The sequence below is a fragment of the Mustela nigripes genome, chromosome 2, assembly GCF_022355385.1.
Source record: "Mustela nigripes isolate SB6536 chromosome 2, MUSNIG.SB6536, whole genome shotgun sequence".
Lineage (NCBI taxonomy): Eukaryota > Metazoa > Chordata > Mammalia > Carnivora > Mustelidae > Mustela > Mustela nigripes.
This window is the reverse complement of record NC_081558.1, coordinates 163,957,702-163,975,113: the sequence shown is the minus strand read 5'-3', so window position 1 is coordinate 163,975,113 and position 17,412 is coordinate 163,957,702. Positions and strand designations below refer to the sequence as shown.

Here is a 17,412-nt window from a genome sequence, read left to right as displayed (position 1 = left end):
GATGTCCAGGTGTGCTTTATCTTCCCCTAGCCTTTGCCAACCTGGTCTTGGAACTCGGGATCCCTAAACCTATAAGTATTTGCTTAACCCTAAACCTTCTGTCAGCAATCCAGACTTTATCAATGACTTCAGGAAGAAGTGAGAGAAAGCAGAAGATTGTATGGAACAGCCCACCAACAGTAAGCGGCTGTTAAAAGTTCTTAGGCACCTCTGGTCTTTAAAGATCTCCCTGCTACATTGTTTTCTAGGAACACTCTTTGGTTCTCTCCTGCTCATTCTCTCTCTCTCTTACCGTGTAGCTCCTAAACATGCCAAAGTTCTGTCTTTCCTCTGAATTCCTTCTCCACCTCAGCTGCTCTTCTCAAATTTACATACTCAAATCCGTCCCATTGTTATGCTCACTTCACAGATCCCACAGCTCTCAGGGGGGGGATTCTAGCTCCTGCTGTTGGCCCTCCAGCATCCTCTGAGATGGAGTGGTTTATTAAAGTGCCTCCTCTGCCATCCACACAACGCAGTGCCCTGAGGCTTTCTGATGGATGCAATGTGTTCTCTTGCTCCCATCTCCTGCAGGGAGGCTGGCAGCCCTGTTCTTACCCATTCTTTACATTTCTTAGATGAAAGGTAGTGTGTGTACCAAAGCTCTTTCTGATCTACTATTATTAAAGAGAAAAATGTCCTCAGGAATGAACATGTGCCACACAGGTAGCCCATCAGACCAAAGTAGTCATAAAGTCCCCTTTTGGGGGGGGAATCCTACAAAAACTAATCTGTGCTCAGCATCCAGGAGGGATCTGTGCACTAACAACTACTTACTCGCTGGCTTTCTAACTGTAGTAACTTCTCAACTTTGCTTCGTTTTTCTTAAATGTTAAGAGAAGTTGTTTTTTTTTTTTTTTTTTTTTAAGATTTATTTATTTGAGGGGTGCTGGGTAGTTCATATGGTTAAGTGTCTGCCTTCAGCTCGGGTCATGATCTTGGGGTCCTAAGATCAGGCCCCATATTTGGGCTCCTGGCTCAGAGGGGAGTCTGCTTCTCCCTCTCCTTCTGCTTATGCTGTCTCTGTCTCTCTCTCAGAAGAAAGAAAGAATGAAGGAAAGAAGGAAGGAAGGAAAGAAAGAAAGAAAGAGAAAAAGAGTGAAATTTATTTATTTATTTATTTATTTGAGAGAGAGGGTATGCATGCAAGGTGGGGAGGGGCAGAGGGAGAGGAGAGAAAATCTCCTGCAGACTCCCCAGGGAGCACAGATTCCCAATCCCAGGTCCCTGAGATCATGACCTGAGCCAAAGCCAAAACTCTGACCCTTAAACTGACTGAGCCACCCAGGAGTCCCAACAAGAGATACTGCCTAGTGACTACAGTTAATAATCCTGTCTTTACATTTGAAAGTTGCTGTGAAAGTAGAGCTTTAACTGTCTCAGGACAACGAATTGTAACTACATAGGGTAGGGGATCTATTGACTAACTACATTGTGGTAAAGACTTTGCCATATGTACCCATATCAAATCATCACATTGTATAACCTAAACATATATTGAATATTATTTTTTATTTTTAAAATTTATTTAAATTTATTTAAATTTATTTTTTATTTATTTTCAGCATAACAGTATTCATTATTTTTGCACCACACCCAGTGCTCCATGCAATCCGTGCCCTCTCTAATACCCACCACCTGGTTCCCCCAACCTCCCACCCCCCCGCCCTTACAAACCCCTCAGATTGTTTTTCAGAGTCCATAGTCTCTCATGGTTCACCTCCCCTTTCAATTTCCTAAACATATTTAAAGGTACGTAGGAGTTTGGAGCCCTACTTGGTCCCAGCATGTCAATGTCAATACATATACAGATGTCAATTATATCACAATAAATCTGGAGCCAAAGGAGATTCTGATGCTTTACTCCACCTCAAATAGGGGCCTTATAAAATAATTACATATATATATATACATATATATATAAAATATGTATATATATTTATATAATATAAATTATATATTAACTACCTTAGAAATACTCAATTGGTACCAGAAAATAGAGATTTTTCTTTGGGTGACCACATATGGGGAGGGACTGAGGGGTTACCAGGACGTGGGGCCATCCATGCTAAAATCAGCAAACTCACAACTCCATTAGGCAAAATGGACAAGTTGGTCACCCTCACTTCAGTGATAATGCTTTCTACATTTCCACACCAACTACCATTTGTTCCTCATTTGCCAACCATAAGTTCTTACTCAGTAAAAGAATGTGCAAGATGTGGAAGATTAAGAAACCAACTCCCTATTCTTGGGGAATGTGGAATTCAGAAACACTCAGCTGGGTCTCAGGTGAGTTTGATTCAGCTAGACTAAGTCATCCTGTGAAGCCAATTAAAAAATATATATAGAGAATCCTAGATTTTTTTTTTTTTTTGGTAGTTCTGCCTCCCTGGGATGAATCACAAAGAAAATATGATATAGACAACATTTTATTTATTTGATATTCAATTAAGTTTTTGGTCACGTGGGTGGTTCTGTCAGTTAAGAAATCAACTCTTGATTTCGACTCAGGTCATGATCTCAAGGTGGGGAGATGAAGTCCCCTGCAGGGTTCTGTGCTGGGTGTGCAGCCTGCTTAGGATTCTCTCTCTCCCTCTGCCCATGTCCTCTTAACCCGCAACTCTCACGCACGAGTTCTCTTTCTCTCCCTCAAAAAAAAAAAAAAAAAAAAAATAAGTTGAAAGCAGAAGAGGTATTCAGATAGTACCATGTGGTCCATTATTTCTCTTTAGCTGTCATGTGCTGCAGAACAACAGTCTGTTAGCTCAACAAATCCATGTGGTCATAAGTAGTCTAGATGCTTTCCCCCCTTCCTACCCCTCCCAAAGAAACCTGCAAACACTGTGACTGGTGGCACCTTCACCCGCATTCTTCCATCATAGTGGGGGAAAAGAATCTTACTTTAGAAGCAAGTGCCCTATTTCCAATATGAGGAGCCATTTCAGTTCAAAGCCCCACTTTTCTGTGGCCTGGCATTTTTCAAACGTCTACTGCAGGTATTCTTAGTATCCGTCATCCCAAAGCCCTTTTCAAGTTACTGCAGCTTCAGAGATGGATCACTTGGTACCCCTCCAGGGACAGGACCCAGTGACTACTGAGCAAATGCACAGCCATGTCTCTCAAAGATTTAGGTGAAGAACGGAAAAACAATAGTTTTGGTTGAAACTAAAGAGAACGGTATTGATCTGCCCTGCAGTTTTGCTAAGCTGCCAAACCAGGGACATGTTCTTTTGAGTAAAGCTTTAATGACTAGAAATCTGGGGTTGGCTTGACACTTCCTCTCAAACTGACACAGCCCTTTGACCTCTGAACAATATGCTTCAGTTCTGCACCCCGGTACCAGGTCTTGATTTATCTAGGCCCCAAGCTCCTGTAGTTCCTGAGAAGGACTTCTAAAGCCTTTATGGAGTGCTGGCTATAAAACTGATATTCTAACCTGAGAGGTGGTCTGAGGGTGACTTCTTTTCAAAGAAACTTGCAGCTCTTAAGGCGTGATGACAGATCCTGATATGTTTTGAGCCATCTCTGTCCATCTTCACAGAGCACTTTGTAGTCTCCAAATTGTAGACCAGAGACTTTAATGTCGTGTACACACTTGGACTCGACTATTCTGATGTTCCAAATGAAGTACAGGATTCTGAGGGCTAGCGCATTTTCAGATCCTAGCTCCAAGTCACGTCTTCTATGAAGACGTGCTCTAGAAAGGGCCTCCTTTCTTTCACCAGGACCTCTTTCTAGTCTTTATTACTCTATTATAATTGTTATTTTTTAGCCCCACCAGAGCATGTGCTCCTTGCCAGCAGTGGGCTGCTTCAGCTTTGGTCTTGGGCTTATTCACACACTTGGTGGCGATTCATTCAATGTCTACATGAGGCCTTTACGTCAAGGTCACTCTCCTCATCCTTTGCTGTATAACTCCCTCTGCATTCAGGTCTGCCTTGCCCCACTCACTTGGCATCCTCCAAGTCCTCAGTCCTCTGGCCTATGTCATCTACATACTTCACTCTCCACTGCACCATTTCACTATTGCCTTTGGAGAGAACCTGGAGCAGCTCAGCCTTGGCCTCTTGTTCTTCCTCATTCTGCTCTTGAAGAAGGTCACGGTCATGCTTGGCCGACTGCAGGGCCTGGGCCAGGGCGCTCTGTGACTTAACAGACGCAACACACATTAAAAAAGGGCATCGCTACCATTAACAACGAAGCGCTTGGAGGTGACATCTTTTTTTTTTTTTAGATAAGGTTAATAACAACCTGCCACAAATTCAAGCTGAACCTGAACCTAGTAAGATAATACCCAGGAAAGAATTTGGGACGAGAAAGGATCAAGTATCTAATTGCTGCTGTTACAACAGGGAACAGTGTTCTATTTAGGGAAATGTCTGCCTGACAATGTGGGCTTCAGCAACTGGCAGGTTCTGGAAATAGTGGGGAATACAAAGGTAGCAAAAACATTCCCTATCATTTAGACAGGAAGATTTATGGTTAGCACTATCTAAGATTGAGATCTTATTTGGACTAAAAAAGCATCACTGAGACTTGGTCCAGCTTTTCATTCATTGATGAAAAAATCTTTTATTTCACATGTAAATCTCTGAACACTATCTCTGGTCACTTTAGAACAGCACTATCTGATAGAACTTTCTATAGATGAAAATATTTTAGGGGCACCTGGGTGCCACAGTCGGTTAACTGTCCAGCTCTTGGTTTTGGCTCAGGTCATGATCTTAGGGCCGTGAGATGGAGCTCCATGTCAAGCTCCCTGCTCAGCATGGGGTGTGCTGGAGAGTCTCTCTTCCTCTCCCTTTGCCCCTCCTGCTCATGTTTGCGCACTCTCTCTTTTCAAATCAATCAATCATTCGATCAATCAATCAATCCTTATTTTAAAAAAAGAAAAGATTTTATATATGGACCATCCAATATGGTAACCATAGCCACATATATCTATTGAACACTCAGTATGTGCCTTAGTACAATGTGTGGTCACTGAATTTTAGTTTTGTTTTAAATAAACTTAAATTCACACAGTCACCTGTGGTAGCGTAGCAGCTACTGTGGTTTTTAGACAGCAGAGCTGAGTTTGGCGAACATTTCTGTCATTTACCTGTGGTGTGGTTATCCTAGAGCCATCATTCCCAAAAGATAACTTAGTCTAGTGGCAAGAACCTAGTCTACTGGAGTCTGGGCCGAGCCCTCACAGGTCCTTACTGCAAATTAGAAAAAAGCACCTTCTCAATCCGTGGATGCAGCTCTGAGAGCACAAGGCTTAGTTAACAGCAGCCTCAGCCAGACACCCTTGGGCAGCTTTGAAAGAGGAGCAACAATACACAGTGACCCTGAGAAGGACGCAGGCTTTGAAAGCCAATAAATTTGGCTTTAAATTGTGACCCTACCCCTCTTATATATTCATTGAGCACCTGTTCAAGGCATTAGTGTTTATAGAAGTAAGTGAGATGAAGATAAAGTCTTTGCCCTCAGGAGCCATAAAGGGGTGAGAGGATACACAAAATGAACATATAAACAAATTAAAAAATTTTTTAATGCTAACAGCAGTAAGGAACTAAAACAGAATGACAATACAGGATGTTTGACTCCTTCACATCATTGCCCAAGGGCCTTGGGGAAGGGAAGGGCTTGTACATAGTAGAAATAGCAGCTATGAAAGTCCTCTGGCAGGAGTAATGGTGACTTGGATAAGAGGCCCAGAGGAGGTCTGGGCAGCCGGAGGGGAGGAAATGAGGCAAGCAGACGTATGACGTAAGGTCGCAGGAGGAGGCTGGAGGCTAAGCAGAGGGGCCTCTGAGGCCAGCTGGAAGCCACTGGGAAGTCAGCCAGAGAGATCTTCTAAAATCTAAATTAAGTCATCTCATGACCAGCAACAATTCCTTCACACTCTACTACTAACTGTATGACCCTGGACATGTTATTTTTCTTCTCAGAGCCTTGGTTTCTTCATGTAAAAAGATATAATTCTTCCTTTTTCCTAGGACTTCTATGAAGATTGAGATAACATGAGAGACATATCTGGCAGAATGTCTGATGCACAAACCATGGGATTCATTTAAAAATGCATATATAATGTAGAAAATAAGGAGAATAGAGGGAATAAAATAAAATATCTGAGAACAGACATCTACAGTCTCATGACCTGTACCTCAGAAGAGATGCCTTTGCAGGGAGATTACGTACAAGTGAGGTGCTATGGGGCGCCAGTAGCAAGGTGCCTTCAAGACGAACCAGGTATTAGCTTGAAATATCAGAGTTCAGAGAACTTCTCTCTCACCTCAGTCACTCCATTTTCACCTTAAAGGGCCACTTTCACTGGCGTCACCTGCTAGAAACATTATATATCCTCTTGGGAAGATATGGCCGATATGTATAGGTTATCGACAACTTAAATTTGAACTAAGCCAGTCCCATTTGTTTCATTCTGGTCTTCTTTTTAATTCTACTTCTTGGTGCAATTCAGAATCAAAGATCCATAAAGAGCCTTGCTGACTTCCTGTTCACTTAATAATGCAAAATGGAAATACACAGTTTGCTTGCTGTGTCTAAATCTGACAAACGGGGTGCCTGGGTGGTTCAGCAGTTAACCATCTGCCTTCGGCTCAGGTCACGATATTGGGCTCGTTGCTCCATGAAGAGCCTGCTTCTCCCTCTTCCTCCGCTACTACCCCTGCTTGTGTGCGCCCCTCTCTCCCTCTTTCTCTTTCTCTCTCTGTCTCTCTCTCACTATCTCTGTCAAATAAATAAGTAAATAAAATCTTAAAAAAAAAAAAAAGTTTGACAAACTAGACAAGCAATTTGCATCACTGAGTAAAGTCCTTCTGTGATGAAGTTCCTTCCTGGCACATACAAGGTCCACCATGTTTTTTTCCCCCATAACTTCCGGGGCATTTTCCTCTCTTTTATAGGAGGAGATATCGAGCCTCATCCATCAGGCATGATTTGTTTGTTTGTTTGTTTGTTTTTAAACACACAGTCAAGCTACTGGCGAAAAATAATAGATGTATTACTTTGGATTCCTCTTCCAGTTGCCCTTTCAGTGCTTCTATCTGCCCAGTGAAGTTGCTCTTTTCCCTGGAAAGTTGGTTTATCAGAGCTTTCTTTTCTTCCAACCTCTTCAGGAACTCTCCTACAGAAAGATTTCACAAAGTGAGTTCATCCTAGCCTGCCTCCCCATCCACCACCTCCTCCTCCCACGAGCTGTCCACTCGAAGGACACCACAGTGACTCCTAACACATATTTTTAATAGAACAGGGGTTTGAGAGTTCAGTCATCAGCAAAACCATGGCAATGATCTGTTCTGGGATGCACAAAAGAGCCCTGAGAAAGAACTGATTTTTAACAGTAAGTTTGGGTCAATAATAGGTAATATTAGCTACCATATATTGAAACTTTTTTGTGCAACAGGCACTACTATCCATCTTAAATCCCATAACTCCTTGACCATGTTCGTAGTATATTACCCACTTTAAAGAGGGGGAAACAGCAACTAACTAGGGTATGATTGAGACACCAACGTGCATAGCCAGTAAGTGGTGGAGGCAGATTCTACTGAAGTTTTTTAACCCTGAAGAGCACATTCTTTTGTGTTATGCTCCCTTGCTTCTTTTATGTGGCTCTACCAACTTCTGTCTATATAATCTTTAGGGAATTACAACTTCTTTGTCACATCTGTAAAATGAGGATAACAATAAAAAATTGTCAGGGCACCTGGGTGGCTCAGTCGGTTAAGTGTCCAACTCATGATCTCAGGATCATGAGATTGAGCCCTGAGTCAGGCTCTGTGTTCATTGCAAAGTCTGCTTTAGATTCCCTCCTCTCTTTCTTCCTCTCCCTCTCACCCATAGCCCCTAATTGCACACTCTCTAAGTAAATAAAAATCTTTAAAAAACTGTTAATGGAAATTAAATGAATGTGTTTTGTGACTAATCTGTTTTTACTACTGTGAATGTGTTTTATAGACTAGCTGCTAAATAAATATTAAAAATAGTCATTAAATAGTGGAGGCTAGGACCATGATGGGGGAACTTTTCATTATACAGTAGTCTACACTGTCTCTTTTGCTGATGATAGGACAGCAATGCCTTGATTATTAGCAATGGTACCAAATACTGAGCCAATCCTGGGCAAAGGCAGTTGCTTCTATAGTGTAATTAGTGCAACACTAATAGCCCACCATACCTGTGATCCCTATATTTCTTGCTATAAACAAGTTCTAAAACTCTTAGCATTATAAGAAAGCATCTGTTTTGGCTAAAGCAGCTATTTTCAAACTTTTTGGTCTCAGAAACACTTCATATGCTTAAAATTTATTGGGGACCCCAAAAAGATTTTGTTTACATGGATTTTATATTTAATAGATAGCATATTTGAAATTAAAAGAGAAATTTAAAATTTGTACTAATTCATTTTCAAATAATAATAAAAATCTTCATGATGTGTTAACATGTTTACCTAAACAACCATTTTTAAGAGGAAAAACTATATTTTCTAAAAGTACAAAAAAGTTAGTGAGAAAATGACATTATTTTACATTTTAAAAAATCTCTGGCTTAATAAAAGCTTGATTTTCATATTTGCCTCTGAATGCCATCTACTGTAATACACTGTTTTTAATGACGTATGTGAAGAATCTAGCCTACCATAGATACATGGGGAAAGGGAGATGAATTTTCATAGTCTTTTCAGATAATTGTGACCGTTATTTGATACTATATCAAAACTCAACAAATAGAAATATCTCAAGGATTAGTTGCAGTATGATCCTCTGCTACCTTAAAATTCAGGAGTCTAGCTTAAACTTTCAATGGATCTTTCACCCACACATGACTATATAACATCATGACGTGGTGATTTGAAAAATATGTGTTCACTGAATTACGCAGATCTTCTAAAATATTGACATATTCCATACAACATTGAAAACAGTGTGTTTGTTAACATCACTGCCGATCTCATCCAAAAAGTCTTTAACAATTGAGAGCATCAGGCTCATGAAGGCATATACATGTTTTCCAAAAACATGATTTTTGCCTAAAAGCTTCAATTTTATTATTGGCAACAGATAATGTCAGTTGTTTTCCTTGAAGCGACAGGCTTGCTTTGTTCACTTTTGAGAAAATATCTGCCAAATATCTGAATCAGAATACACATAGTTTGTTGGTCAATCGTCCTTTTAAGTAGATAGGATGCTCCCTGAGGAAACCTGCTAGCTCAGCTCAGAACTTAATCACACATCATACTTCAGAGGGGGTGTCGGTGGGGGGGATGGGTGAAATAGGTGAAGCGGATTAAGAGCACACTTGGGGTGAGCACTGAGCAGTGTATAGTCATTCAATCACTGTGTTACACACCTGAAACAAATATAACACTATGTTCACTGTGCTGGAATTAAAATTTTAAACCTTCATAAAAATACAGTGGTGCTTTATGTATACTTCCTCTTTTGTCAGAGAGAATATTAAAAAGATATATACTTGGGGTCAAGATATAATAAAATTAACTTTTACTGCTTCATTAAGGACATTCTTACTTAAAACTGACTTTTTTTTTTTTTCAAACTGTGAGTATATGAGTATATCAGTGAATATAATGATTAATAATAGTACAGTGTGGTGCCACTGTCTTGATGCATGATGAGACCTCAGTAGTTTTAACTGTCACTGCTTCTGCAGCATCAATACAAATCACGAAAGAGCTTAAGAAGCAGTCATTTTAACCGCATAGGCCCCCTACAAGGGTCTTGCTGATCACCGGTATTCTGTGGACCAAACAAAAATCTCTGGGTGACAGCGTTGTACTGAAAAGGAGTCTGAAGAAATGCCAATCCGCCAGGGGGTTGAGACTGACATATCACGTATCTCACAGAACAGGGACCCACTTAACATGGCTTACTTCATCACATTTACCACTGGTTTGCTTGGAAAGTGGAGTGTGATATGTTGACAGGGCAGGGCACGAGACTGATGGTAGTGGCAAAAAAGCAGCAAAAAATCTGAAGCGTAGACCCAGGGATGGGAGGGAAGGCTTGGATAGGTATATACTTAAATTTTAATTCACACAAAGCCAAAAGGTGAAATAAGAATTAAAGGAAGGAAGAAAAGGTCCTCCATTCCGAGCGGAATTATCACCTCACACCCACTTTTACTTCACTCACTTACCCACTAATTTCCTCATCAAAAAAGTGAGTGGAAAATTAATGCCGACGGCTAGGGGGAGGTAGGCAGGGCCCATCACAACAATGTTGTACAGCACATCATTCAGGATCCGACATATGGGTTTTCTCCAGTCTTATCACTGGACTCTGACGTCCACAGACTACATCCTAAATGGCAAAAATCAAACTGGGGGTTTTGTAACAAGGCCAAGTGTCATCCACCCGCCCCCGCTATTAGAGTCCTGTTCAGTGCCCCTGCTAGAACCAAAAACACTTTCTTTTGGGTTTCTAGGTTTATAGTTACTTTTGCCAGCCCTTTTTAATTTAGCTTTAATTCTAGATTTAGCCTCTAGAAAGAGGCAACCACCAACAGAAGGATGTCATACAGTCTAAATGATCTTTATTCTCTTTTTAAAGTGTGTGCCTCTGGGCATCAAGAGTATTGTTTATTTTCTTTGACCTAGGAATGTGATCTCTGGAAACATACTCCTAAAAATAATGTAATTACATCTAGCCACATGCTGTTCATAGCAGAGAAACAATTAAAGCTACAAGGTAAGGTTAAGTAAACCATCGTTCCTCTACTTGATGGATTAGAAACAGCCATTATAAATGACTAAATATGAAAGATAAAAATAAAAAAAACTTATGACAAATTGAAAAAGAAAAAAAACCAAAGAAATTGTTAAAAACACACACACACAAAAATTATCATTAGTAGAGAGTAAACTGTGGGACATTTTCCTACTTTTCATTTATCAAATGTTTGTGTAGCACCAGTAAGTGGCGGGCATTCTTCTAGATGACTGACATACATCAGTGAATAAAACAAAGCTTAGAGGAAGCTTACATTCTTGCAGATGGAGATAGACAAATATGCACATTTATCATGTCAAGAATGTAGTTTGTTTGAAGGTATTAAAAACTATTTTTAAAAAGGCACAGAGAGAAAATGGGTTGAGAACAAACGTCACCTTCTCAACAAGGCCTATACTGACATCCCCCAGATATCTGTTTGATTAACCCTCATCTTCAAGTCTCTGGAGAATTATTAGAGTATTCCAGGCAGAGGGAAAAGCTAGGGCAAGACCCCAGAATGCGAGTGTGCCTGGTGTGTTAAAAACATAGTCAAGGCAGAATGAAAGAAGGGAAAGTAGAAGAAGAGGTCAGAGAGATAATGAGGGGCCCAATTACGTGGCCTTGTAGGCCATTGTACAGATTATGGCTTTCACTGGGTGTTAAAAAAAAAGTATGGGTTTATTACTGAAAATTAGAAAAAGATGCCTGTTTCCATGAGGTCGACATTATAAAAAGTCATGTCTTGTAGGCTGTGTGAACCGCCCTGCCATTCTTTGATCTTGACAGTTCCTTCATCCAACTGCATATTTCTTTTCTTCTTCATGAAGGAGAGCTGGGCAGAGCCTCCCAAACCAGCACAGAGGTAACCCTCACCAGACAAGGGCATATCAGTGGACAAGGTTAAATCAGAGGCTGCATTCCTCCCCTAGAATCTTCAAACTCTCACTCCATTTCAGTGACCGATTGATCATCTCAGTTGTCCTTCCACCAGGCTGCTGGGACTGAGCTCACTCACAACCGAAGCAGCACGTTTACTTACCCTTCTCACTCCGTAGCTTCGTCTTCTGTGCGTTCAGGTCATTTGCCAACTGAGTCACTTCATCTAGTTTTGCATTTGCTTCATTCAAGCACTCTTCATACAGACTACAGAGCTTCTCAGAGTTCACCTACGAGTTTAGAATAAAGGTCTGGGTATGGTTCATGGAGTCCATGCTGAATTAGCTGCATAAAATGGGGGGTGGGGAGGGGGTGGTTCCTGGGAACCTTGTGCTCTCTTCTGCTCTGAAGACCACAGCTAACATTTGGGAAACTGTATCTTCTAACTTCAGAAAACACAATAAACTCAAGGTCTGGGCCTTTAAGGGTCCAAACTTCTCAGGCTACAGGTTTCATGTAGAAACCCAGCTCTCTGGGTATTGGGTCACTCTCTAGAATTCTTTGTTTTTTTGAACAAGGAAACATGCCCAATACTTATATAGTTCAAAATGACTTCTTGACATTATATTATATATTTAACCATCTTACTCTCCCACTAGAATAGGTTTCATGAAAGTAGAGATTCTGCTTGATCACAGATAACCCATCAACGCCTAGATGAGTGTCGAACACATATAAGAAGCTCAATAAACAATTGGGGACATGCAGAGGAGAGGGAAAGACCAAGGGAAAGGGGAATAAAATCCAAAGGGCTGACCAAGCAGTATATAAGAAAGTAGATAGATATGAACTGCAATGGTTTAATCATGGACATTTGAACTGTGAAACAACTACAACCTCTGGATCACTAAGGCTGCAGTCTCAAGGGAACCCTGTTAAGTTAACCCTTCCACTCTAAACTCCAGTTTCTCACAATGCGTTTTTCACGTTTGGAGGAAAGGATATGCCATTTGGCCTTTGTACTTCTACCTGACTTAAGTAACCAAGATAACAATCAGATTTCTGCCACACCCTGGAGCTAATGCTAGTGACCTTGAGACTCAAGATTCTTAAACAGGACCAAGAGCTGCCAGACGTAAAATGGCTGCACCCCCTTTACCCAGCTGTAGTTTTCATCCTTGTTATTAATAAGATCAGAAATTACATTGGTGGTGCTATAGATCCATTGTTCCACAGATAGCTGTTGGTTTTGCTCTTTACGTGTATTAAATTTCAATTCCATACAACAGTCCCATAAGATCTTTGTTTTCACAATGAGTGTTAAGGAAAAGGAAGAATCAAGACAATAAAGAAAAGATCACACCAGTGGCATTCCAAGAAAATGGTGAGGCATGTGAAATCTGGTGGTGGGCTAACAGTCTGAATGTTTACCTAATTTATGGTGATGTAACAATGGCCAAGGACCAGGTGTCTTTGAAAGATACCAGGTTTAGTCCTCTGGAAAACCCCTAAATCAGCAAAAACCTTGGAGGCCTCCAGCTAGAGCCAGCTCTATGCTGAAGATTATTCTCTTCAAGCTTACACTAGTGACTATTCTAACCTCCCAATGAAAAATGACCAGATTACATTTTCTTATATCCCCAAGGCAGTGTGCAGTGCTTGACACAAAATAGGCTACTTAATAAATGTTGAAGACAATCAAATTATTGCCTTAGTGAGAGGTTGGCTAACATGCCCACTAAAGTTTACTTAGAGGTCATATTCAAGCTTTCCTTATAATGCCCAACACCCCACATTTACTTTTAACTTGGTCAAGATATTATCCACTGATTAGCAAACAAGTGAAGAGTCACATCAGGTGCATGCTTATTTGGAGGCTGAAGAGGAATGTCATATAGGTCAAGTTTGAAGATGTTCTATAGCACATGCACACTTGTTGGTGATGGTGCAACTAACGTTGGTAGAGATTGGATGGCCAGCTTCTTGTACAATGTCATCAGCATCACATAGGTTAGAGCCCTTAGGCTAAATGTCAGGCACACTCAAATATCCACTCCCCACTGGCTACTGGAAAAAAGCTAGAGTAGTGATAAATGTAACAGTCTGTAGATGGTCTGAAACTGCTAATTATGTTTTGAATGTTGAATAGTTTGCCCTCACTCCTGAAAGTAATTTGACAAAGTTGGCACACTCATTTTTTTCATCAAAATATCCTTTGAGAGTTCAGATTGACTGTTATTTCATTTATAAAATGTTTATCATTTTATAGTGATATGTTTATAATGACAAAGTGTTTATCATTACAAATGATAAATGTTTTGCCATTTATAAAACAGAGTTAGAGAGGCTAAACACCTTGTCCAAATTCATACAGCTAGGGAATGCTGGAATTAGGATTTGCACTGATAACGGCCTGTGTGGAGGCAAGGAAAAAAAAAAAAAGCCAAATACTAAATTTCTAAATGCCTGTTATATGAAGTAGTAATGACAAAAGGAATGTTACATTGACATCCTAGTTGACTCATACTGTCACGAATCCTGAGCACTGGAGGAAACTGGATAAAAATGTGATAACTATGTGAACCATCTTTATTTTATGTTGTCTCCGGTCACAAATGACCCATTAACTGGGACAGGAAGAACACATCCAGGTGTGAGAAATGGCACTTCTGCTTATGGTCCTCAGTATTCTATGCTACGCACCTGTTTGCTGAGGGTGAAAGAACACAGAGCTCTAGAAGACTACTTAGTCAATGGGGTGTGGAAATGGCAAGCAAAGGAGCCAGAGAACCCTCAGTTTTTAAGAGACTCCTATGCAGTTAAGCCCAGCTGGGCTGTGTATATCTGCAGAGTAGGCAGCCACCTGGGCAGACAGAAAAGACACCTGTTTTTAGGCATTACTTCATATGGTAGGTATTTCATGGGCAGTGTTAACCACTGGCAGAGCGTTTTCAATTTACAATGTATTTTTTATAAGCAGGAGCTGCAAAAGACATTGAAATCGGTTATCTAAAGGTAGCCTATATGGGGACATATCATTCAAATAGGCTGTAACTTGAAGGTACAAATTCAAATTTAAGCATAAAGAATAGGCACTAAATTTTCATACCAAAAAAGAAGAGGTTAATGGAATAATGTGCGTACATCTTAAAGCTGATTCTTAAAATGCTGCCTAAAAATGCTATCTCCCAGAAATGCAGGAACCAATGGGAATTCAAAATAATCAAGATAATTGTGAGATTGCTTATAACTTTTAAATTTCCCTGGGCTTCTCTGTCAGCATAATATACTTTTTGAAAATGCTTCAGTTTCCACTGTATCACTTAGTGATTGGCATTCCTGGGATTATAATTCAGGAAAAGATGAAATAAACAATTCAAAAAAAATTTCAGCATAATGTATACACTTATGAGAGTGAACAGAATCAATTTAAACCACCGAGGAATATTTGCGGCAGCAGTGGAATGTGGCCACCCACCAACACAAACAGGATTGGGCGTCAAGGCCCATTTCTGCCATGATTGTATGCCTTGGATAGTCACTGAACCTATGAGCCACAGAATTCCCGAGAGGCGTATATAAAAGTTAATGCTAGTACTTGAGTATACAGGTTATGCATATCATGTAGTGAGTAAGAGTAAAATAAGACCTACTGTTTGCCTTAGAGATGTTTTCTACTTAAGCAAAGTTAAAAGACTATATAATGCAGTAGTACAAGAGGGATCCTAAAAGTGCTACAGTACTTCTGAAACAGATGAAGTTTTAATATGGAAAGTTGAACTTGAGCATTCCAAGGAAAGGGCTTAGTTTGGACAAGACATATTGGTGGAAAAAGGATATTTGATGGAGGGCAAACATTCTAGGTTGGCTGAAATAGAAGGCCCATGAAAAAAAGTAGTGGGATCTAAAATTGGCAGGGCAGAGTGAGTCTGGTCACAGGCCAAAGGGTACCTTGAAAACCAGCAGTTTAAAGTTCAGTGTTAAGCAGGGGGACATGATTCTATAAATCCATGTTTAGAGATATTCATATAGATACTGTATAGGATAGACTGAAAAAAAGAAAAACTAGAAGCAAAAAAGATAACTTAGGAAACCACTTCAATAGTCTGGTTAAAAGGTAATGGAAGTCCTACCTACATGTGAGAATAGAATGGAAAACTGTAAGACAGTAAAGAATTGACCTGCCGTAAGAATTGATTGGAAAGCAAAAAACAAGAGAGGAAACAAATAATCATTTACAGGCTTAGAGCCTGGGTGATGGGAAGAAACAGGGTGCCAATGACAGAAATGTCCAGAAGAAACACCAGATTCAAGAGAAGGTGATGAGTTTGGTTTTAGACACACTAATTTGAGGAAAGGAAGACTTTACTGATCTTTGAAAGAACAACTTAAGAGAATACTTCTAAGAAAAGCAGGGATAATAAAACCCACAACAAGGGTTATAGGATTGAGGAAGTAGTGAGGCATATATATTTGCTGGTGGGAGCTAGCTTCCTAAGATGGTCCCCCCTAATGACCAACACCCTCTGGTACTCACACCTTTGTATAGATCCCTACCCTGTGACTTATAACTTAATCACTGCACTGCACTGTAAGTCTGCCTAACTAGAATTGTTGCAGCTTCTGTCTTGGTCTCTTGTAGTACTTGCTCTTATGCCCTAAATTGCCTTGTAAGAAGCTCAGTCCCCCATGGTTGCCATGCTGTGAGGAAACCCACGCTAGCCATATGGCAAGAAAGATTTCCAACTAGCCCCTAGCTGTTTTAGTTAGTTGTCCCAACCCAAGAGCCGGACATGAGAATGAATAAACCCTCAGATGACTCCAGTTGAGACTGGAGAGTTGATAATAAATTGCTGTTTCAAGCTGCAAGGTTTGGGGATGATTTGTTATATAGCAATAGATAAATGAAACTATACTCTTTGGTCAAGGAGACAGAGGCAGATATGGATAGACTTTGCTTTCCTCCTCCCAGTATCTGAGGAAGAGTCTTTCTTTATTTTGGTTTGTTTTTGCAATAGGTGAATAATGGTCATGTGGAAAAATATTTTATTCTTTGGGACAAGAAAGCAAGAAATGGATGAATATAAGAAAAATATAAGGTGAAGAGAGAAGTTATACTGAATGGGTCTTGACCTAATCAGTTAGGTCTTACTATTTATTGGAAAGGATTTAGAAAGTCAGGGTTAGAATTTGAGGGAGGATTTTGTTTAAAATAAAACAGTGAATTAGAAGAATAAAAGAACTTCTGAGCAGCAATGAAATTCTAGGGGAAATTGGAAAGTATGAAATTCATATCTAATTAGTACAGATTTACAGTGAAACTATCAACAGTTTTACGACTATGACTTCCTACTAAGATGTGCAGAAACAGAAGAATTCCTGAGGATAAACAAGAGGCACAGTAGATTATAAAGAGTAAGGACTTCTAGAGCATCATGTGGGCTGAGGAAAGCAAATGAAGCCTACAGGGCATGGAGAAAGAAGGCTTTCACTGCCGAGAGAAAGAAGGATGAGTCCACATAAAAGGCAGAATACAGAAGAGACAGAGGAGAGAGGACTTAAATCCTTCCTAAATTTACATTCAGAGATAATTGGGGGGTGGGGTGGCAGGGATAGAGGAGAGAAAGAGAGAGAAGGAAAAGCAGGGTGGTTGTGTTTCTTCCTACTGAATGAGGTTTTTAAAGGGAACTAATGCTAAATATTTTAGGATTCACTTAGTCTCTCTGAGGAAATGTTACATTTTTCTGGCTATGGT

The 17,412-nt window shown here is 40.1% G+C and overlaps 1 protein-coding gene across 1 annotated transcript in view; it reads right to left on the bottom strand.

Moving 5' to 3' along the window:
* Positions 1-17,412, bottom strand: part of MYH15 (myosin heavy chain 15) — a 150,042-nt gene that overhangs the window by 44,602 nt on the left and 88,028 nt on the right. The window contains 3 exon segments of the mRNA XM_059388137.1: positions 3,994-4,190; positions 7,056-7,174; positions 11,821-11,947. Of these exon segments, the coding sequence (XP_059244120.1) occupies positions 3,994-4,190; positions 7,056-7,174; positions 11,821-11,947 (443 nt within the window).